The sequence below is a fragment of the Equus przewalskii genome, chromosome 21 (genome assembly GCF_037783145.1).
Source record: "Equus przewalskii isolate Varuska chromosome 21, EquPr2, whole genome shotgun sequence".
Lineage (NCBI taxonomy): Eukaryota > Metazoa > Chordata > Mammalia > Perissodactyla > Equidae > Equus > Equus przewalskii.
In genome coordinates this window covers 25,454,015-25,477,115 of record NC_091851.1, presented here as the reverse complement: position 1 = coordinate 25,477,115, position 23,101 = coordinate 25,454,015, and the positions used below count along the sequence as shown (strand labels likewise).

Sequence of the window (23,101 nt, the reverse complement as noted above, 5' to 3'; positions counted from 1 at the left end):
TCATTAATAGTAGTCCTTGCAATACCTTCTGAAGTGTATCTGTTTGATCCTCAAGGCAAGTGAGAGAGAAAGACAGGCAGGGTCTCATGCCAAAAACCACACCTTTTCTGTTATACTATGCTGCCCCACATAACCTAACAAAATATAAATAGAACTGTGGCTTCAACCTCATTTGCCCCAAGGAGAAGAGTAGTATTATTTTCCAAAAGTCATTCCTTTTTTAGTGTAGGAATGCACTAGATAACATTTTAAAGAATTTATCATATTTGTACATCAACTTAGTTTGTAAAATACCTTCACAGTCATTTTCTCATTTAATCCTCTTTCAGCCCTGTGAGGTGGTAATAATAGCCAACGTTTATTTGAATGCTATTGCATGCCATGTGCTGGCCTCCAAGTCCCCTAGATGTATTATGTCGTTTAATTTTCACAGTATCTATTAGGAAAGTAAATTCTGTCTTACAGATAAGGAACCTAAAGCTCACAGAGGTTAACTAAATTGCCTAAAACCACAGATTTAATAAATAGTGAAGGTGAGATTCAAACCCAGACCTTCTGACTCCAGAGCCCTTACACTTAACGTATTGTGGCACAAAAGATGGGGATTTATAGAACAAGAATCTGAAGCATGGAGGGGCTGGCCCTGTGGCGTAATAGTTAAGTATGGCACGTTCCACTTTGGCAGCCTGGGTTCACAGGTTCAGATCCCAGGCGCAGACCTACACCACTTGTCAGCCATGCTGTGGCTGCAACCCACATATAAAGTAGAGGAAGGTTGGCACAGGTGTTAGGTCAGGGCTAATCTTCCTCAGCAAAAATAAAATAAGAAAGCATAGAGAAAATTAAATATCATGGCCAGTAAATGCATAGCTAAGACTTGACCCCTGTTCTTCTGACTCCAAATTCATTGTTATTCCTACTACACTACTCTGCCTGTCTAGTTTTATTTGGATTGGGCTAATATTTGAATTCATTTGCACTTCTCAAGCATATACAACTATGTGGCTAGAGAAGGAAGATAATCAGACCAAAAATACCCTGTGGGTGTTTGTTTCCAGACCTGCCTGAGCATTGACCATATAAATAGCAGGACAGTATTGCTGTGGCTTTTGTTTTGCCAGGAGAAAGAGGTACCTTCATTAGGAATCTTACTTCCTCAGAAGCTTTGACCATTTTCTGGGCTCCTAGCCAGAAAGCCATCCTCACCACCTCTAAAAGGATGTGTAAATCCCCCTGACTCGTAAATCCACCCCAGCTCCTGTCTCACCTCTCCTTGACTTGCCTTGGTTTATTGGGTATTTGGTAGACATAAAGCTAGGGTAATGAACAGTGTGGCCAGATTCCCAGCCATAGTGCCAGTAGCAAAGGCTCCTCTGGCATGAGTGAGCAGTGGAGGAGTAGGGATAGTTGATAGTCAGGCCATGGTTCATGCCCTTAAAGAGCTCACAATCTAGTGGAAGCACAAGATATTAAAATAAAACATGCTGTACAGTCTGATGGGTGCTCTAGAACGCCAGATACAGACTGTGAACCCAAAAGACAGAAGAGACAACTCCACTTAGGGAGTGAGGTCATGGAAGACTTCCCAGAAGAGGCATCACTTTGACCAGTTGTTTTCTTGTTTTGTTGCATTACTTTTGTTTCAGTTCCATGCCTTACAAGCAAGTTTAATCAGCTTCTTTTTTTCCTAATGATTTTAACATGCATTTTTTGAACCATGAAAGTAGTAAGAAATTTATTAAAGAAAACTTGACTTCTCCAGCTTTTAGAGGCTTCCAACATTTTTTGGCTCATGGCCCACTTCATCTTCAAAACCAGCAATAGCTAGTCTAGTCTTTACTACATTGTTACCTCTCTAGAAATATCATCTGTAGATAAATACCATATGATTTCACTCGTGTGGAAGATAAAACAACAGCAACAAGAAACAAACACATAGACAGAGAATAAATTGGTGGTTACCAGAGGGAGAAGGAGAAGGGCAAAAGGGGTGAAAGGCCACATGTGTACAGTGACAGATGGCAACTAGACTTTGGGTGGTGAACATGATGTGGCCTACACAAAAGTTTATAATGATGTATACCTGAAATTTATATAATGTTACAAACCAATCTTACCTCACTAAAATTAAGTTTTAAAAAAAAGAAAACTTGAAATTCAGATCAGAGAATTACAAAGAAGAAAATTACTCACCAGTAAACCAGTATTCCTGTGACTCAACAATATTCACTGTGTATATTTTAGTTGATCTTCTTCTGGTCCTTTTCACAGAGCATATGTACAGATAGAGATGGAATGTTTTATATGTGAACACTAGATACAGTGTTATATCTATATGTAAACACTGTACATTATACACATACATATATATCTCACACTCATTCATTCATTTGTGGTTACATATACACTCATATATTGTAATGAAAATGGGATTATACTATTCATAATGTTGGTAACTTTTTTCCCACAATGTCTCATCAACAGTTTTTATCATTAAATACCCTTATGTAACATGATTTTTTTCATCACTGCATATGGATGTGCCACGATTTAGTTAACTTATCTACTATCGTTAAGCATTTAGGTCTGTCTTGATTAGTAAAAATAAAATGCTTTGACATCCTTGTGTGTAATTAGAGCTCTGTGAAAAGATTTGTTTTCTTAGGCACCTAGAAGTGAAATTGCTGAGCCAGAGGATCACACCACTGTTTCACAGCCTCAGCATTATTGATAGTTTGGATCAAATAATTCTTTTTGGGGGGTGGGGGAGGCTGTCTTATGCATTATGGAATGTTTAGTAGCTTCCCTGACCTCTACCCAAAAGATGCAAGTAGCATCCCTCACCCCTAGTCATGACAATCAAAACTGTCTCTGGATATTGCTAAATGTCCCCTACAAGGTAAAACTGCCTCCTGTTGAGAACCATTGGATTACACAGTTTACACTCCATCAGGAGTTTTTGCCCCTATGCCCTCAACAATACTGGATGTTACCAGTTTAAATCTTTACATACTAAAAAAAGGGGATCGAGGTAGGGGCAATCAATATACCCAGCAGTGTATTGTGAATATATTCCCATGTATGTTCTATAATGTGACTTGTATCATGCCATTATCTGACTATACCAGGCTCATAGTAAATGTCAGCATATGTTAGTAATTTCCTAGATTTTAGGTACTGTTAATTTTTGAATGGGAATATTATTATCTTAGGAAGACAGGTGAGGAAGTTTGGGAGTTTTGGTCCAAGTTCTTAATGTTTTCTACCTGTTTTTCCACAATTTCACCAGCGTTATGCTTTAGTATTTTATTTTTACTATTGAAACAAACTAGACTCACTTTTAAATTGTCAGTTATGTAGACAGTTAATTGTGCTCATTGTCCCAGGGTGGAATATTTTCTCTCCAGAATAACTATGTAGTTCTTAATCTGCTGCCTTATAAATGAAACTCTATCTGAAAAGCCCTTTTTTTGTGACTTGGTTCTCTCACCTCCTTGGATACTTTATGCTTCCCTCTGTCAGCAGTGAGCCCAAAGAGATAATTGAAAAGTCAAAAACCCCAAGCCGAAGAAACTCCCGAACTGAAGAGCCAACTGCCGCTTCTGAAAGTGTGGAAAATGGACATCGTAAGCGATCCTCTCGGCCTGCTTCAGCCTCCAGCTCTACTAAAGGTTAGCAGTGGGATGTGGGTGCTATTTGTGGGTCAAATAGAAGAATAGGATCCTTATCACAGCAGGAGAAGACGTGTTTCTGTGGTCAACTCTTCTTCCCATTCTCTATTCTTTTTAAACCCCCTGACCCTCTTTTCTTGCCTCTCTCTCAGCAGAGACTCTCACCTCTTCACAGAGAAAATAGAACTCCCTCAACTCTCACTACCAAGACATAAATCTACCAGTGTCCTCCTTTGCTCCCACTATAACAGAGCAGCTGTCCCTCTTCAAGTCTAAGGCCAGTTCCCCCACTTGTGCCTTTGATCCCACCTTCTGTGACCTTCTCAAGAACCTTACACTACCAGTTTTCTCTTCTTTATTGACTGCCATCTCCTTTTTGAATTAACCTGCCCTTGGCTTCTGTAACCTAGAACTCTCCATAATTTTCTGGCTGTTCCTTCTCAGTCTCTGTACCCAGCCATTAGACGTTGGCTTTCCTCAAACTTCAATCCTGAGTTGCCCTTTCTCTTCAACTTATATTTTCTCCCTAACTGATCTTATTCATGCCCCCATTATTTAATTACAGCCTTTCACAGATGACTCCTGAATTTGTATTTTTAGTACAGACCTCTAGAGATCTTAGACAACTGCATGTACATCCTTAAGAGGACCTCAAACTCAACATGTCTGAAATTAGACTTGTGATTTTTCACCCCCAGTATGTGGTCCTCACCATCGTTCCCCATCTCAGTGAATGGCACCACCATCTGTCCATTGGGCAAGTCCTCCTTGGCACCTCTGTCCCTTACCCTCACATCTAATCCATCACAAAAAGCTGCTGATTTTATCTCAGATGGCCCAAATTCATGCGTTTTTCCCCATCTTCACTATTGTCCTAGCTTAAAACTCAATGATTTGCCATTGTAATTAGGGTTAAACTCTAAAAGCATCAACATGGACCACAGGATTTTATGTGGTCTGGCCCTGCCACCCTCTCCAAGCCTCATCTGACTTCCCTCAGCAACTCAGACATGCCATCCTCATCCCTCTTATCACAAGCCTATATATGTTATGCCTGTTGCAGGAAGCTTTCTTCCCTCTTTCTTCCTCTCTGCACTTCATTAACTTTCTACTCTCCCTACTTAGCTTCGTTGTCACTGCTATGAGAAATCATAGCATCGTGTTCTCCTTCATAACACCACGTTTGTAGCTTTATCTCTACGTATGTGATAGGTAATTAACATAGACATCTATTAGAGCAGGAGCTGTCTGGTGTTGCTCACCACTGTATCTCTGATGCCTAGAATGATGCCCAATACAAAGAGGTATATAATCAATAATTATTAAATTAATAACCATCTATCAACTATTTATTAAGTACTTACTACATGCCAGGCTCTGGGGATACAATAGTGGAAAGATAGATAGAGTCTCTGTCTTCATCACCTCAATTACGTGCTAGCCGGAAGAACAGACTCTAATACAGTGTTAAATGTTAAAGCTATGGTAGCAAAATTACATGGTACTGTAGGAGCATATAGCTGGGATGCTTTGCTCCTCTGCCAAAGCTTTCTGGACAAAATGATGTTTAAGCTGAGACCTAAAGAATGAGGAGGCGTTATCCACGCTATGAGGGTTGAATGGAGTTTCTAGGCAAAAGGTACAGCATATGCAAAGGCCCAGATCTGAAGAAGGGTATGATACTTCATCCTCTCAGAAAATGTGCTGAGCTTGAATAGCTCAGATTGGGCAAGGGCTGGGATCCTGGCCAAGTGCCTGATATCAGCAGGGCTGCTGAGACACACAGTCAAGTACCACTTGGGACACCAGCCTGAAGGACCAGGGCAGGTTGTGGGTGCACCAACACTAGACACCAGACACTGATCTGAGAACTCAGCTGTCGTTGGCAGGTCATGTTTCTGGGCAGGAATTTCATGATGCCTCACAAGAGCCCTTGGGAGTAGGCCACAGTCCGTAGATCATACATTGGTAAAGCAGAGGTGTAGAAGTCACCTTACCTCAGCCCACCAGAGAGTGAGGGGAGAAGTTGAGAGGGGCCTTCTTTCCTCTGCAGGCGTACCATGTACACCACAGGGAGGGTCCTCTTAGGTATCCCCTCCTTGGATAAAGAAATGAAACCAACAACTTCTTCCTCGTCTCTGGGAATCATCTCCTAGGTAGAAACTTGTTTGGAAGGAGCACACCTTTCAATATATTGAGTACTAAACCTGGAGAACAAAAGGGAAGATTCCTGGAGTTCTATGGGAAATTCTGCTTCCCCTCAATCCTCTGTATTCTCTTAGCCCCTCACTTTCCCAAAGGATCAAGGTCTTCTAGGCTTCTGTTTATTTACCTTTCAAACAGTAAAAAAGCGTTGGCCTTTAGAGATGTGACACACCAGATTTTTGGAAACTTGGCCTGAGCCCAGAGCCTCAAGATACTAAAGGTGTCATTTACAGTGCACCAGAAAGAATTCATCTAAGGAACAGCTGGGATAGTTAGAAGAGATGCCCAAATTAGAGCCACTCTGTAGTGAACTGCCAGCCAAGAAAAGATGGAAAGCTGGAACCTATTTTAGGAGGAGGCTGGGGAATAGACCTGTATACTTAAACTGGACATTGTCCCAGGTGGTGGTGGTCATGTTGGAAGGCCTGCCCCATCTACACTTTCAGTCTTAGCAACTGACTTAGGAGAGGAAATAATGACTCCCAGGCTTTGTGATCTTGCATGGAGGGGTGCTGGGTAAGTGTCTTCCTAGAGGATGGCAGAGCTCTGGCCAGAGCCCAGGAATCACAGTCATGTATAGATCTCCACATTAGCCTCAAGCCCTCAGGCTGTCAGTCCTTAACTGTCCTAGGGTATGTTACCTTTTAAATCAGAAATGAGTGCTATAGCTGTTTTAGTTTTTAAGTGTTAGACCTCTTGGGTCCAAAATAAAGAATAAATATGCATATTATTTGGCCTGCTATGTTGTATCCAAAAAGTGAGCCAAAGTCATAAAATAACTTCAGTGATTGTATTTCAACTCATACCCAGGGAGTGATTACAAAACATCAGCCTAGTTTCTAAAATTTATGCACCTCAAACTTGGAGACATATGTCAAGCTGGGCACCTGAAACATCTTCCTGCTTCAGTACTTCTTAAAGTTTTGAGGGAGGAAAAAGGTTTTGCCGTTTTGCACTCATAAGATTTTGATCATATATGCACAAACAAAATCAAAAACATTCTTTTTTTCCATGAGAATCTTGAAAGCTGAGAAGTATAATAAGAGTATATAATGAAAAGTATTGCTACTTTTGTATTGTTGGGGAACCAGTGACATTAGTCATGCTCCTGCTGTGAGAACAGAGTTTGCTTACGTCATGCTGGCCAAGGCCTGCTAGACTGCCAGTTGGAGCAGGTGGGCTAGATGATTTCTGGGCAAGTCCAGAGAGGCCGACATGGTTGATGGGTCACTGCAATCTGTTGGGTTTTTTTTTTTGAGGAAGATTAGCCCTGAGCTAACATCTGCTGCCAATCCTCCTCTTTTTGCTGAGGAAGACTGGCCCTGAGCTAACATCCATGCCCATCTTCCTCTACTTTATATGTGGGATGCCTACCACAGCATGGCCTGACAAGTGGTGCCATGTCCGCACCCGGGATCTGAACCGGCGAACCCTGGGCCATCGAAGTGGAGCATGCACACTTAACCACTGCACCACCAGGCCCGCCCCTGCAATCTGTTGTTTTGTTTTGGGTTGGTTGGGTCCCCCACACACACTTTTAATTACAGACACAGAAATTGGCTCCCACAAATCAGTGAATATCTTCTTAAAATTGCACTTGATCAGATGTGTTGTTTACAAATATGCAAATGAGTAGTTCTGCTTCCTGACAGGATGAGTTCCCTATTAAAACAGAAATGATTTTTCTAGTTTCTCTTGTTATTCTTTATTCACTCTCATATTTATAATAGTCGTTATATTTTCAACTGGGAAAAAGGATCCGTAGTTTAAAACATGAAGTTCAATGTGTAAGTTTGAAACCAGGGAAGATATGCTAATAGAAGGGAAGTTAAGAGCAACCTGTAATCAGCAGCAGCAGTCGGTGTCCCTAGGGTGCCCTAAGATGCCTCTGACAGCAAAGTGGGGTGATAGCTCTACCCTGCCCACAGCCAGTGCCTTGAGAAGCAACAGTCAAAAAACAAGAGTATACAGGGGCTGGCCCCGTGGCCGAGTGGTTAAGTTCGCGCGCTCCACTGCAGGCAGCCCAGTGTTTTGTTGGTTCGAATCCTGGGCGCGGACATGGCACCGCTCATCAAACCATGCTGAGGCAGTGTCCCACATGCCACAACTAGAAGGACCCACAACGAAGAATATACAACTATGTACTAGGGGCTTTGGGGAGAAAAAGGAAAAAAATAAAATCTTTAAAAAAAAAACAGTATACAGATATACTTAAAACAGAAGTCTTATTCTTGTGGAAAGGCAAATGAGCACAATTACATACATCTTATGGGAGAACCCTGAATAATAACTGTCTGAAACTGCACTCTTGTAGCATTATTTACAAGCCTACCATGCAAATTTTGAAAGGAAATTTCCAGACTTCTTTACAATTAAATAGAAATTCTGGCTAGAAGTAATAGAGTAGAAAGCACAATGAAGTGAGCAAGGTCAAGGTCAATTTTTTAAATTCCTCGGAAGGTAAAGGAAGATACTAGAAGATTTAATAGAACCTTATACTATAGATTTGACCAAATTTGCTTAAAGTCAACCTGAGGCAACCAGGCTGAAAAAATGCCCTTATCAAATTATAAATTTAAATGTTCCCCAAGGACATACGTGGACCACCACCTGAAAGACTATTGACCCAGTTCTTTACCATATAGTTTGTTCTAAAATATTAATATAAATGATGTAACTACACTATTAGTCTTTGGACTGTTTGTATATCCGTGAAGACATTAATTTGTAAAATCCTTGATGGTTTAAAAAACTGAGAATTGGGGCCGGCCTGGTGGCACAGTGGTAAAGTGCACACGTTCTGCTTCGGCGGGCTGGGGTTCGCCGGTTCGGATCCCGGGTGAGGACATGGCACCGCTTGGCACACCATGCTGTGGCAGGCGTCCCACGTATAAAGTAGAGGAAGATGGGCACGGATGTTAGCTCAGGGCCAGTCTTCCTCAGCAAAAAGAGGAGGATTGGCAGCAGTTAGCTCAGGGCTAATCTTCCTCAAAATAAAATAAAATAAAAAACTGAGAATTTTTCAACAATATGTGATTTTTTTTTCCCAGTATGGTGTTATTATGGGGGCTTGGGAGTGGGATTATGCATAGTCAGATAAGCTAGGCAGCCTTTAGGAACAGGCCTGAAGTATACCCTGAATGTTCTATCAGCCACTATATTACTTCCCTAGAATTCCTTACCTTAAAGAGTTTGTCTCTGGATTCTCAATGTGTTCAGTGGAGTGGTAACATTTTGGAGGAAGTATAAAATTGAACCATAAAAACAAAAAACTCATTTTTTCAGACATATTTATAAAGACATCAAAAGTGACTTTGCTCTGTGACCCAGATGGGCTAGATTTATCCAGGGAAAGTGACAAGACATTTCAAAATCAGGTTGATATGGTTTTTTCCCTCATAGAAATATAAAAGTACACCCTACACCACCACTCCTACCTCCCACTGGTATCTAAAAGATTATTTTTTTGCAGTGTCTAGCATAAATCACTTGTTTACTCATGGCCCCACTCGTTGATTCATCCGCAGAAGCAGAGGCAGCCTGCCAGATTATTGGGTGCTTTGGAGCAGTGACAGATGGGAACAAGCAAGGAAGGAGGGGGGAAGAGCCTGAGGTTGCTTGTTCCCCCGACTCCCCACCTCTTTTTGCAGCCATATATGTGTTTCTCAGCCCACTTGATCCTTCCTATCACAACAAAGGAGAAGTTCCCAAAGTTGACCTATTAACAGTTATTTTTCTAAGGATGAACTCTCAGTCAAAATTCTATATATAGTTTTACTGCAAATGACAGATTTGCTACAGTGAATATGCAGCTTGAGAGTTAGACGTAAAGAGTTAATTATGGGGAGTTGTGGGCTGTATAAGACTCTTAGTTTATTTATATGGAATTAAAATAAAGAACACCGTTATCAACATCCTGTCAGATTAACTACCCTCTGAGTAGCAGAAGACTAATGAGTAAATCAGAGAGACTGATTCTACCACATGGCACAAGCAGTATGTCCTCTCAACAAGAAGATAAGCATATTGAAATTTCCACTAGTAGAAGCTCAGAAACATTGTACAGGTCACTTCTTGAAAAGTCATCAAGGCCTCACTTCTTAGTAATTCCTGTAGCTAGTAGAGCAGTAAAATTTTTCTTTTTGCATCTACATTTTGAGTCTGGGCTCTCAAAATACTTATGATACAAAAGAGAGAAGAAAAATTGCTTAGAACATTGAACATAGAATGCATCATCAGAAAATTCAGCCTAGTTTCCAGAAATGGATAGGTCTGATTTATCTTACACATTAATGTGTTAGAAAACATTTTTTTCTCCTAATGGGACGTAATTTTTTTTTTTTTTGGAGGAAGATTAGCCCTGAACTAACTACTGCCAATCCTCCTCTTTTTGCTGAGGAAGACTGGCCCTGAGTTAACATCGGTGCCCATCTTCCTCTGCTTTACATGTGGGACGCCTACCACAGCATGGCTTGCCAAGCTGTGCCATGTCCACACCCGGGATCCTAACCGGCGAACCCTGGGCCGCTGAGAAGCAGAACGTGCGAACTTAACCACTGCGCCACGGGGCTGGCCCCCATGATGGAAAGTAATTTTAAAACACTGTGGGGGCCGGTCCTGTGCCCGAGTGGTTAAGTTCGTGCACGCTCTCCGCTTTGGTGGCCCAGGGTTTCACTGGTTTGAATCCTGGGCACGGACATGGCACCGCTCATCAGGCCATGCTGAGGTGCCATCCCACATAGCACAACCAGAGTCACTCACAACTAGAATATACAACTATATACTGGGGAGCTTTGAGGAGAAGAAGAAGAAAAAAAAAACACTGTTTTCATATTAAAACCAAAATATCTACTGTGGAGCAGCAGGAAGAATGAGGGTGAATTTTTAAGATCAGTATGAGATTTTAAGGAAATATTTACATTTGGAGAGCTTCAAGCTATTCCTTGTACTCTGCTGCAGAAGATGTTTCTGTGGAAAAGTTTTTGAGAACCATGGTTTAAATACGGGATAAGATTAAGTTGATTAAGACAATGAAAATACAAGAGGAATTAGAGTAATTAAAACACACTTAGTTCCCACCTCTTCCATGAAGCCCTCAGGCTCACCTGGGCTCAGAGCTGGCTGTAGCTTGCTCTGAATTGCTTCAATGCCTGCATGTATCCACAGCCTTGATATACTGGGCTAAGCTACAGTAGACACTTGACCAAGGGTCGCAGTCATGTTATTTAGAGACTTTGTAGCATGGCAAAGAGTTCCTTACAGCAACACAATGGCCTGGCTTCAAAAAGGATCCACAGGCTGGTTTTTTGCACTCTGGCACAATTTATTCACTTCCTGGTAGCCATCACTCTTGATTTCTCACCAAAAGCACTGTCAGTCTATCCATCATTTCATCGGGTACTAGGAACTGGTGATAGAGATTGTGGTGTCAACTGCCCAGCTAAAGAAGCTCTCCCCTCCCACTTTTTCAGCCGGGTATGTGCACTTCACCTCTCACCACCTGTATCACATTTCCCCGATCGTAGGCCCTCATGTACAGGGCCATACCTTCTTCCCGCAGAAGCCTGATAACCTCTCCATACTGAGTGCCCCTTCTGAGGCCTGGAGACTGATGCAGAGTTCAATAGGGCTCTCCTTAGGTCAGCCGTGGTTCTTGTGGACTATCTAAAAGGCATTGCTGCAAGGAGTTGCCTCAGCTGAACATGTCCTTCCTTTCCCCCACAGACATAACCAGTGCGGTGCAATCCAAGCGAAGAAAGTCCAAGTAAACAAGCTGGACAGCGACTTGATACTTGTAAATGTGTGTGAATTTTACAAAGAGCAATTTTGAGCTGTGACTTTTTAAAATCCATTTCTGTACAGTTAGTCATTTTAACAATGTGGCCCTTTTCCTAGTCCCTGCAACCTGTTTCGTAAAGTGCAATGGGGAAAGCAGAGTTGTTGAACCCCCTTGGTGTTGCAAGATGAAGTTCAAGGTTTCTAAAATGTTACCATGTATTGAGAGGAGCTAATGCGATTATGTTATTAGTTTTCACATTTCCTAAGCAGCCTAGAGTACAGGGTGAGCATTTTTAGATCTTCTAATGATGTATTGTGCTGTGGAAGTACTGTGTGTGAATAGCAGTAGTGGGAGCAAAAGGAATCTTCTCATTTGGAAATGTTGTAAATAATTTTATTATATAGTGTTTTGGATGTATTTGTTGTAGAAATGGACCAGTGAATAAAGAGAATCTAAGGGTTTGTACAATGTGAAATACTGAATGTGTTAAATAAATGTCTTTGTCCTAGAACATAAACGTTATGTTATTGGTAAGGGATCATTGGGTGAGCAAGCTCGCTCTTTGGACCATAAATGAATAGGAACAGCCTTCTTTGTGAATTAGAATCCCGTCTTGTCCTCATTGCACCTGAGATGCACCTGGCAAGTTGAGAAAAATGCACGTTTGTTCACTCAACTCATTCTTGGCTTTAAAGAAACTAGCCCTTTTCAGCAGTCTACTGGGCACTTTGGTATACATTAGTCAAATTTCTTTTGCTGCAGATAACAGAATCAACTTAGAGAGGATCAAAGGCCACCCAGGATTTTCTGGGACTGGAAGCCATCAGCAACCCAAATAGCACTTTTTTTCCACCTCATATTTCTGCTTCTCCATGCATGTGATGGGTTGCTCCAAAACAACTGTGTTTACACCTCCATTCAGGAGATAAGCCCAGACTGACCAGCAAGATTCTTTGTAACAGCATCAAGAATCTAGCCCAGTTTAAGTCAGCTTTCCACCTTCAGTCCAGTTCTGTGGTTAGAGGGGGTAGTTCCCAAATAGAAGCGGTCATTTTGTGTTCTGTACTTCAGAGATGTCCACTATATTCCACTCTTTGGCTGCCCTGTTTCTCATCTGCATCAGGCTTAAGGGTGACTTCTCATCAACATGACCAGGTTTTTTCCCTTTCCTGGCTCAATTCTTACCTAAAAATTTGTAGTCTCCAAACCAGCTGCTTCTGCCCCTACTCCCCTCCCGAAACTTCAGGGGACTCCAACATTTGGGGCCCTGTCTTTGTCTGGGCGTCAGCTTTCTGCAGTGTCTCCTACAGCTAGATATATATTCCATCCCTTCCCCTGCAGTGACTCTGCCCTTGCCATAACCCAATGCGTGAGACAAAAAGGATGAGTCGGTGATTCTGTCATGCTCTTATTCTCATCTCTATTTCAACTGTCTTAGTGTACATATGTCTTATAAGGATCCTCTAAAAGTAGTTATTTATGAGTCAGACCGAACATTGTCTGCCTTTGTTCCCAGCAAGCTTATCTACCCTTTTCCTTCCCTGTATGACACACACAACCAGAACCAAAGCCAGCCTAATAATACTACCCTATGCCAGTACTATGCTTGACATTGCAGCATGCTTCTACTTCAGCTCTACTCAAACAGAAAGCATAATGTGCTTTAAATAGATTTTTATTTTTCTTTATATTAATTTTTTTCTCCCATAGAGGATAACATTACAGTTTAACAATCAGAATCCTGTTACACACATACACAGGCATGCCACATGACCAAGTCGAGGTGGTTGTGTCCTTGAGTCTGTTGACATGTCACAACACGGTCAACCAGAGTCTCCTCATTTCAGCCAATCTCAACACAAAACACCCAAGAGGGATGCACTCAACTTGTTGGTTCCATTTGGAACTACGTGGCAGGGCAAGAGGGAAAATATAAGGGGCTAAGGTATGTCTGCATTCAGTTCCCTCACATAAAGCCACATGGATCTGAGGAGGCATCCAAGAGCTCTGGTGGGGTCCTCGTTTCACCTAAGACATTATGGGTCAGAACAAATTCATCAGGGTTCCAGGTGGGGGCTGGGGAGCAGGCATACTCCAGAACATCAGCAAACTGCATTCATACACACGTGTTACCCTGCTGGGGCCAGACTGGCAAAGGCTGAAAAGTGACACCCAGCTTGAAGAGAGCACTCAGACAGATTGGGGAATTACTCTAAGTTGCCCTTTGATGTAATTGGGACTCTTTCTAGAAACAGGAGTCCCTCTGACATACTCAGTTTTGGCAAAGTGCTGGTAGTATTGACATTAACTAATACTCACAAACTGGAACAGACTTCTCCAGGGTCTCTGAAAACATCAGTCAAGACAGACTCTCTAACCCCCTCCTGTCTAAGGTTGCATAGGACTTTGTGAATTCTGGTTCCCTCATGTATTCAAGTTCTGTGGTTTAAAAAAATATATCCTGAAGCATGCTCAAGGTGAAAGGCACATACACAGTCAGTACAGTATGACAAGTTCTGATGCTTCAGGAGTCAGACTAGCAGGAGACTGAGTAGTGTTGGTTCTTAGAAATCTATACACAATTAAAATACTGCCACACTCAATGCTACAGAATCTATAGGAAAGTACAAAAACATGAGCCTTGCAACTAGCCTGGTGATGAGATTGGAGGGTTCTAGAACTACAGGAGACTCCAGAAATATGGGTAAGGGAGAGGCCCTTTGAAATTTGAGCCAAATGCACTATGTCTCACTCTTCCTGCACCAGAAGGATCCTGGGCACTGCCCAGGACTGAGCCTAGGCCCAAGCTGGCAGTAAAGGAATAGGCAGGAAGAATTGGAGGGAGTTTCAGTTCTTGGAAGTGCTGAAGACCTTAAGCTGGCTGTGAAACGACCAAGGGTTGGCTGGAAGAATAAAAGTGACTAGGTCCTAGCTGAAGGAGAACCTTGGGGAGAGGAGCAAGGTTGTCAGCTACTGGGACCCTAGTGGACTGGTGTGGGGACTTTGATCTGCTTTTAGTGTAAATTTGGCTTACTCCCTTGCATAGGAGACTCCAACAGGGCTTCCTCTGTCCCCATCCCAGTATTCATGGGGCTACCCCCTGCCTTGCCCACACACCCCACATGAGGCTTGGGGCTCTAGGGTCAGGGAAGGCAGCTGGAAACCTGGAATTGGGGTGAGGGGGAAGACTTATGTTAGTATGTAACAGGAAATCTTAAAAGTTTCAGGGAAGAAGAGCACACACTAGAAAAGGACTGTTAGAAAGAGGAAAAGGGAAGCAACTCCGGGCATCCCAAGAGGCTGTTGCTGGTGTCTGAGCCCAAAATTCAGTCTCACCATGAGAAGGGGAAAGCTGGCTGCCCCGACCCCTCTGTCTCACCCAGGGATTCGGGTTCCCTTCTCCAAGTACTTACTGGAGGGGGAGGGGAGGGGAACTATAGGGCACCCATTTCTCCCACAGCGTAGAAAGGAAGAGAGCCCTGAGGGAGAAAATGAGCAGAGGCCCCTGAAGGCCCTGAACCTGGATAAGGACTATTTGGGGATTGGGACAGTGGGGCTCCTGGCCTCCTACCCAAGAATGTTTATTAGCCATCCTGGGCAGGGTGTGAAATACAAGGCTAGAGCAAGATGAAGACTGAGCTGTCAGTCTTGGGATGGCTTCACCTCCACAGCATCATTCCTCTGCATTCTTACTCTGGGGTGTGCACTTCCCCTGCCTAGAAGCCCTCTGACCTGCATCTCTCCTAAGCTAGTTCTAGCACCTTGGGCATGTGAACAGATGGCCAGGATGGCAGGGCCTTGCCCAGCCTCTACTCCTGGGATGACATGTTGTGGATGGGGCAGCAAGATACTAACTAAGCCCTTCAGACTCAAGGGCCTGCAGAGGGTTGGATTTCAGGAAGAGATTTGGGAGGTGGAATTATAGGAAAGGGAAGTGGGGGTAGACTCTAGGCTTCAGCCTGAGAGCAGAGTTTGGCCTCTCTGAGCAAGCACAGTGCCAGCTCCCATGGTGCCCTGCTCCTTATAGCTTCTCAACCTGTCTGTCCTGTCTACCTCTCCAGTAGGCTGTCTCTTTCCCTTGATTCCCTCCACCTTCTCCCTCTAGCTCACATCTCACAGACCTCTTCCACGTACATCACCTTTTCATGCCTAAGCAACTCCAAGGAGCCCAGCCCCCAGGGGAGAGGGAAGGGGGAGACTAAAGGCAGAACCCTTTAGTTTCAGTGTCTCTCCTCCCCGCCCCCCGCCCCCCCCCCCCCATTTGGGAGGGAATTACTGGGAATGAATAATAAGGGAGAAGGAATGAGTGTAGTGCCAAACATGAGATAGGGTGTGGCTCGTAAAGTGGGAGTTGAAGGTAGGGAATGAGCCAGATCTGGGACTGGAAGAAAGACTGAGAATCAGGAGTGGGCCAGAGGTAGAGGACTAGGGGGCAAGGATGAAGGGGAATGTCAGGGCAGAGGGCGGGATGCGGGATGCGGGACGCGGACCAGAGAAGGAAGAATGGAGTGTCGGGGTAGGGGAAATGGAGGATTAGATGCTGGGCATGGCGGCCAGAGGAGGAAGGGTGAAAGACAGGGGGGGATTCAGAGGCAGATTAGAGGATCAGAGGTGGGGACATTGAGGGAGAGGGGGGCTATCACCCCACCTCACACACTTAAGAAAGAGGAAGGTTGTGATGTCCAGCCTGAGGCGGGCCTCGGGCGCCCCTCGAGCAGCGCACTGGCTGCGGCGGAGGGGCCCGACAGGGGTCAGGCGTCGGCGAGGGGGCTGTGGTGCGGCCAGCGGACGCTCAGTAGTTGAACTGGCGCTGGCACGGCTGGTAGACGAAGCTGCCCTGGTGCTTGGGGCGGCGCGGGCGGCTCTCGCGGGCGCGGTTCTGCCGTTGCACCACCTTGGCGCTCAGCGCGTGGCGCTCGGCCCGCTGCCGGGCCCGCTGCAGCCGCCGCGCCTGGCCCCCCTTCTCCAGCAGCGCAGCCCGCGCCGGCAGAGGGGCGGCGGCGTGGTGCAGGGCCCGGGTCTCTCGGCGGGCAGGCGCCAACTCCCTGCGGGGACAAAGCAGGGCTCGGTCAGAGCCAGACAGTCGGAGGGCGGAGAAGAGCACTGGAGCCTCCCACCCTGTCCCCGCACCCTCGCCTGGAGCAGTGCCAGTCTCTATTCATAGCGCGCCGGCCCTTCCTCCTAGCCCTGGCCACAGGTAAGCCAGACCCCAGGGAAGCCTCCGCTCTTCTTGCCTTTTGTACAAGCCTCTAGAAACCCGACCCCCTCGACGCTCTGGCTTCCTTCCTCCAGCCTCCAAACCCATCCCAAGCCTCTCAACTGCCTCTCCCCCAAACCCCGCCCCAGCCACGAAGCCACGCCTCTCAGTAGCTCAGAGCCCCGCCCCAGTCCCCCGCTCCCAGCCCTGTCCCTGGCCATAGGCCCGCCCTTTGCCACTAAGAGACGCCCCTGAGGGTCCCGCCCCCTCAGTGCGGGGCAGGACCCGCGCCTCCGAGATACGCCTCTCTAGGCCTCCAGGCTCCGCCCCCGGCCGGCTCACCCATCGCTAAGATCACCGTCAGGCAGGGCAGCGTCGGGGTGCGGGGAAGGGGGCCCGGGCTCCAGCACTATGGTGCTGCCGGTGACGTAAACGGACATGCTGGGGTGCTCGATGAGGAGGTCCTCCAGGGGGCTGCTCTGGAGGCGGGCGGGCCCAAGTCCGGGACCCTCTGCAGTAAAACAGGCGGGAGGGGTAACAAACCAGCTCTCGTCCATCAAGGAGGGCGCGGGCGGAGGGCGGCCTGCGGGGGCAGGGGCGGCCCCAGGGCTGGGTGGAGCCGCGTAGCTGTCTATGGAGTGCGGGAGGGGGAGCCATATGGAGGAGGGGGTGCAGCGGGGAGGGACACACACACACCGGACACAGGGGGGCGGGGAGAGAAAGAGTATCGTTAGTCAGACCCGCTGCTCTGCCCGCTGCGCCCAAGGGGCACCCACAGGCCAGGAGTCTCGACCTGCTTCCCGAGGGTACGTGAAGTGTGGGTCCCAACACTGTGCCGCCCAGAGATCCCCCGGCTTGCATGGGATGGGACCCTGTTACCCCACCTCCAGTGTCACTGCCTCAGCCCCAGATTGCCCAGTAGGCCTGAGGGAACTCCCCAATCCCCAAGCAGCTCCCTTCCCCTTTGCTGCTCGGCCACCTGCCCTTACTTCACAGACCCAGGAGTCAGAGTCCTGGTCCCTGACTCAGGCCTCACCCGGCAAGTCAATGATGAGCCAGCCATCCACTTCATCCTCCTCGGAGACGAAGGCTCCGGGGCAGTCAGGGTCCTCAGTGGGCTGGGGGTTGCTGAAGAAAAGGCTAGTGAGGCGCTGGAACATGGTGGGGAAGTGAAGCGGCCTCAGGGGGGCGCCCTATGGCAGTGCAGAAACCTGGGAGGTGTAGAGAGTAGTCAGGGCCACCACTGACTGAAGTTTACCCCCACTCCTGACTTCCGGATACCACCCCCAGCCCCCAGAGCAGTGACAAGAGTACAGCAGGGACGTGTGGGGACGCTTTGCCACCTATGCACTTTCTGGTAGCTAAGCCTGCCCTCAGGCTTTTCTGTTTTCTATGTGGCCTTAGGAAGTTATTTAACTTATCTGTGCTTTAGATTTCTCGTCTGTCACATGGCAATGATAATGGTACCCTCCTCTGGGTCCTTATAAGAATTAAATAAGCTAAACACAAAGTGCTTAGAATAGTACCTGGACTCAGAGTAAGAAGTCAGTAAACTAATCAACTAGTTATTAATATTATTCCATGCTCTAGGGACATGGAAGGAGTGATATATATGACCAGACTCTGTCAGGGAAGGTTTCCAGAGGATTGGGCATCCAAGCTGGACCTTGAAGGGTAAATAGGAGTTATCCAAGCAAGAAAGAAATTGCCCAATATTGTGATTATTTATCATCATTATCATAATACAGCGAACATTCATGTGCCAGGTACTATACTAATCGCTTTACCTATATTACCCCATGTAATCCTCACAACAACTCTAGGAAGTGAGTATAATTATTATCTCTCTTTTACAGATAAAGAAACTGAGTCTCAGAGAGGTAAGGTAACTTGCCCAAAGTCTCACAGCTAGTAAGATACAGAGGTAGGATTTGAACCCATGCAGTCAGATTCTAGAGGCAGCAGCCATAACCACTATAATCCATAGCTGGATGTCTGTCTGGATTAGGCATTTTTAACCTGGTGGCGAGAGGCCATTGTCCCTGTGTATTGTTATGCAAAGAAGGACCATGGTTTTCATCATGATTTCCTAAACAGCAGTCCTTGACCCCAGAGATTAGAACCACTACTCGAGCCTGGGTGGTTTGAAAAGTGCTGCCTAGCAGAAATCCCACAGAACTGCTACCGTCTCACCATGTGATCGCAAAGCCCTCAGTCATGTCTGACAGACAAAGTTCAAAGATCCTATTCCCACAGGCCCTCCCCCTCTGCCCCCCTAGTCGTAAACTCCTGCTCAAGGGCAGCATCCTGGCTGGGAGGAGGATCAGGTTGCCTGGCCCCAGGGAGACAGCAGGTCAGTGGGAGGTGATGAGGGAGGGAGGGAGCTATCAGACCCTAGGAGCCCTTAAGGATGAGCACTGAGGGTTGGACCAGGACTTAAACCCTCAATCAGCCCTTCCCTGGGTGAAGATGAGTAAGGAGACCCCCTGCTCCATGGAGACACTAAGAAGGTGGCTCTCGATCTGCCCCTCTCCCCACCTCACAGCCTAGCGCAGGACTAGACCTGGGCTAGGAGCTCCTGGCCAGACCCCCTGGATGTCCCTAAAGCTTGGCCCTCCACATCTGTCCCCTGAAGATGATTGACAGTTTTGCTACTGAGCCCCTTGTCACCTTCCTCTAGGGATGTTTCCACCCTTCCTATAGAACTCCTGGGGGGCTTGTCCACACTTCCATTCCCTGGAGGCATTCTACTCTTAATGCTAACCCACCTCAGGTATTTCTATGCTCATTGCTACCTCTCTCATTCCCTGGGAATGTTTTCACACTTGACACAGAATCACCTAACCTCCATACCCTGAGAGTATTTCCACACTTGCAGAACCACAGTGGACTCCAGAAGGAAGCACTCCCACGGTGCTGGCCCTGGTGGCAGATCTACAGGGATTAGGGAAGTTTGGGCCACCCCCAACTAGTGCCTGCCCAGCACATGCCACACATCCCAACCCATCTGTAGCCACAGGAGTTAGTGACTCAGTTACCAAAAATCCAGCAAGCTTGGCCTCTCCTGAAGGAAGGGAAGTTTGAGGACTTGTTGAGGCACAGCCTCCTTCCACGGACCTACTACTTCATTGAGAAGATGAAAGGGAAGTCAAGAGCTGTTTTCAGGGACCATGATATTCACCCGGCCCACTTTACAACTTCAGATCAGAGGATATAAGTCTGTCCAAAGACAAACAGCTAGATGGTGGCAGAGCAGGCCTAGCCCCAGGTCACTGAGAATCCAGTCCTGAGTGTACACAGTCAGGAAAGCCTCAGCAAACAATCCCCCAAAATATAATGATGCAGGGGAGATAAGGAGGTCAGACAGCAATCAGACCTTGATCAAGTTACTGACCCCCCCACAGAGCCCCTCTGCCCACCCCTTTTATAAAGGGTCTGGGGTTCCTGGCACCAAGATTCATAATGCACTTACCAGAGTACCCACTGTGTGCCAGAGCCTCTCCGGGCCTCCTCAAATTACAGATTGAGGTAAGGGAGGCTCAGTGGGGGGAAGCTTCCTGCCTGAGGTCACACAGCAAGTCATCCACAGAGCCAGGAGTAACAGCAGCACCAGCCAGCCAGGGCCTGCCCACTCATGACCACTGGGGGAGCCTCTCAGATTTTCTTTCCCAGCCCTGCCAGCTTCCTGGTTCTCACATTCCCAGCTCTGCTCCAGGGAGAACCATTCCCTTTAATAACTACAGCAGTCGTGCCCTGAATAGCACTTGAGCCCCAAGCCACCACTACCTCAACCCATCTTTGAGCAAAACCCAGGCTGGGATGGGGCTCCTCGTCTAGCCTCTGGGCCCATCCACTGGGGAAGTCAGAAGCTCTCTTTCTCCTACTCCTTCTCTGGGCCCTCTGTGAGCAGAGAGAGGGGCAGCACAAGCCTTGTAAACACCATCACTAGGCCAGTTCAGTCCTTCCTAGCTGACAACCCTGGGGGTCAGGGAGGTGATGAACAGCCAAACAGAAGGGAACTTGTACCTCCCACCCCACTCCTACATCAGCCCTGGAGACACCCTGATGCAACCAGTGACTCACCTTCCTGTGGTCAAAACAGCTGGGAGGCAGCAATTTTATTGGGCTCTGGGACTCCAAGGTACAGAGTTAGGATCAGGGCCACAAAAGGGGACCCAGTCTCCAGACCTGGAAAAAGATCCAGGAGTGAGGAGACCTACCAGCCCTATCAAATTTGGATGATGTTGAGCCCAAAGTAGAGTCCCCAGTGGACAAGGATTTGTAACTTGTTACTAGTGTTGAGCTCCTAGTAGGTATGTGCCTGTGGCTAATGCATCTGTCACTCACTCAGTAGTTATAACTCTAATTGGATGCATGACCTCGAGTAAGCCACTTCTCTCTGGGCCTCAGTTTCCCCTTCCATGAAATGAGGTCTAAGACTCCTCCTTTTGGGGCTGGGAGTGATATTAGCTAAGGCGCTGCACACATGTCAGGGATTAGGAGGATGTTATTATGTTAGTCCCGGCGGTGCAGAGCCGGGAGCCCGAGGAAGGGGATTCCACCACCATCTGGCGCTCCCCCAAAGACCTCGGAGCTGAAGCTCCAAGCCGCCCCTGAACTCGGGACAACCCCCTCAACCTAGACCCAGCAGCGCCGCCCGAACCCCTCTCAAGTCGCAAGGAGAAACCAGGGGATCAGAGACCTGCCCCAGCCGCTGAAGTAGCCAAGGAAACTGCCAAGGCCCCTCCAGTCCCGCTGCCTTTCAGCGTCCCTCACCCACGGGCCCAGCCCCGACCCAGCGCCCACCGGGTCACCGGAGGACAAGCGACCCGAGCGGGGAGGGGGGAAGGAAGGCGGTGCCGGCCTTGGTGACGTCTCAATGTCATATGCAAATAGGGAGACGTCATGGTCTACCGGCGTGCGGCAGCCAATCGGGAGACCCGAACGCAGCCTCGGCGGCCGCCGGCAAAAACAGACAAAGACCCGGGAGCAGGGGGCGCGGGGCGTGTCCCGGGGCGCGGGGAGCACCCCCCCGGCCGGAGCTGCTCCGGACTCACCTGGGGGCGAGGGCGAGGGCGGGGCGGCGGGAAGGGTGGCGCTGAGGTAGTTGTGCGGCGGAGCGTCCCAGGATCGGCGGCTGATCACAGGCCGGGGCGCATCGCGGGGGCTGGGCGGGGAGGCGGCGGGGCTGCGGGCCGGACGCTCCGGGCTGCTGCGCTCGCCCGCCGGGCTTTGAGTCTGTGCAGCGGCTGCTGCTGGGCTCACTGCACAAATTGGAACGTTCAAACAGCTGATTGTGACGTCACAAAGGGGCCCGCCCGCCCCGCGTCACCGGCCGGCGGAGCGGCGGCCAATCCCAGGCTGCGGATCCCCCCTCCCTGCCCCATCCACGGTTCGCCGGCTAGTGGCTCCTGCCCCGGAGCCCGGCTCCGAGCCTCCGGGGACCGCCGCGAGAGGCGACTGCTGGGAGCTTGGACCCCCTGCCCCAGGGCGACCCCCAGACCTCTCAGTGAGGAGCGTCCCCACTCCTTCCCACGGGATCCCCATCTTCCTGCACTCCCTCCACATATCCCAGCTCCCTCACCTCTCCCACTGTCCCCCCATATCCTTTCACCGTCATCCTATATCCAAGTACCCCAGTCTGTACCCTTTTCTCAACTCCACACCACGTCCACGCACCTCCTTTCTCCCTGCTCTCCCTCCTTTTTCTCTCTCACCTCCTCACCCCCAACACGTTCTCTGCTTTCCCACCCTATTTTTCCTTAGCTAGGCAGACTTGAGAGGTGAGCGACATCCCTTTTTCCTGGTTCCGCGGGAGCACCTGGATATGTAGAGTTGGTTAGGCTGACGGGAAATTTTGCAGAGTAGGACGTGGAGAGGAATTGCTTTGGGCTGAATAAACATTGACCTAGAGACCGTTCTGTACTGGAATATTTACACACCTTATTTGATCCACGTTGCTACCGGGGCTGGACAGAAAAGTGACAGGACAGGGATCAGTTATTAGTCTCGATTTTCACACGGGGAAACTGAGGATCACAAATCTCACTGTTAGTATGTGGATTCATATTCAATAATGCATTCAACATTTATTGAGTACCTACTATTGCCGCAGCCAGACCACTAACGGACATTTATTGAACAGTTACCCAGTACCAGACACTGTGCTATAGCACTTTATATGTGGTTGGTTTTTTTTTTAAAGATTGGCACCTGAGCTAACATGTGTTGCCAATCTTCCTTTTTTTC

At 47.5% G+C, this 23,101-nt stretch overlaps 3 protein-coding genes across 70 annotated transcripts in view; 2 read left to right on the top strand and 1 right to left on the bottom strand.

Annotated features, from left to right (window-relative positions):
* Nucleotides 1-12,172, top strand: part of NCOA6 (nuclear receptor coactivator 6) — a 102,941-nt gene extending 90,769 nt beyond the window's left edge. For 25 of the 33 annotated variants that reach the window (XM_070588105.1, XM_070588098.1, XM_070588095.1 and 22 more), the window contains 2 exons: nucleotides 3,523-3,671; nucleotides 11,601-12,172. In XM_070588105.1, coding sequence (XP_070444206.1) covers nucleotides 3,523-3,671; nucleotides 11,601-11,644 — 193 coding nt within the window. In that variant the 3' untranslated portion in view covers nucleotides 11,645-12,172. The remainder of the gene's footprint in view (nucleotides 1-3,522; nucleotides 3,672-11,600) is intronic. The other 8 variants (XM_070588102.1, XM_070588091.1, XM_070588081.1 and 5 more) reach the window with 1 other exon arrangement.
* A 1,142-nt stretch (nucleotides 12,173-13,314) lies between these two features.
* Nucleotides 13,315-23,101, bottom strand: part of TP53INP2 (tumor protein p53 inducible nuclear protein 2) — a 28,994-nt gene continuing 19,207 nt past the window's right edge. For 4 of the 33 annotated variants that reach the window (XM_070588136.1, XM_070588143.1, XM_070588140.1 and 1 more), the window contains 6 exons: nucleotides 22,795-22,821; nucleotides 21,910-22,116; nucleotides 20,936-21,040; nucleotides 17,889-18,063; nucleotides 17,195-17,483; nucleotides 13,315-16,700 (listed from right to left, as the gene is read on the bottom strand). In XM_070588136.1, coding sequence (XP_070444237.1) covers nucleotides 16,448-16,700; nucleotides 17,195-17,483; nucleotides 17,889-18,012 — 666 coding nt within the window. In that variant the 5' untranslated portion in view covers nucleotides 18,013-18,063; nucleotides 20,936-21,040; nucleotides 21,910-22,116; nucleotides 22,795-22,821 and the 3' untranslated portion in view covers nucleotides 13,315-16,447. Of the gene's footprint in view, nucleotides 16,701-17,194; nucleotides 17,484-17,888; nucleotides 18,064-19,890; nucleotides 19,976-20,324; nucleotides 20,444-20,935; nucleotides 21,041-21,554; nucleotides 21,723-21,909; nucleotides 22,151-22,569; nucleotides 22,721-22,794; nucleotides 22,882-23,101 lie in introns of those variants that run through there. The other 29 variants (XM_070588126.1, XM_070588135.1, XM_070588132.1 and 26 more) reach the window with 19 other exon arrangements.
* The window catches only part of PIGU (phosphatidylinositol glycan anchor biosynthesis class U), a 114,811-nt gene continuing 108,249 nt past the window's right edge, over nucleotides 16,540-23,101 (top strand). Inside the window, exons 1-2 of one of the 4 annotated variants that reach the window (XM_070588121.1) lie at nucleotides 16,565-16,852; nucleotides 18,709-18,732. The gene's annotated coding sequence lies outside the window, so the exon portion shown is untranslated. Of the gene's footprint in view, nucleotides 16,853-18,708; nucleotides 18,733-23,101 lie in introns of all 4 variants that reach the window. The other 3 variants (XM_070588120.1, XM_070588122.1, XM_070588123.1) reach the window with 3 other exon arrangements.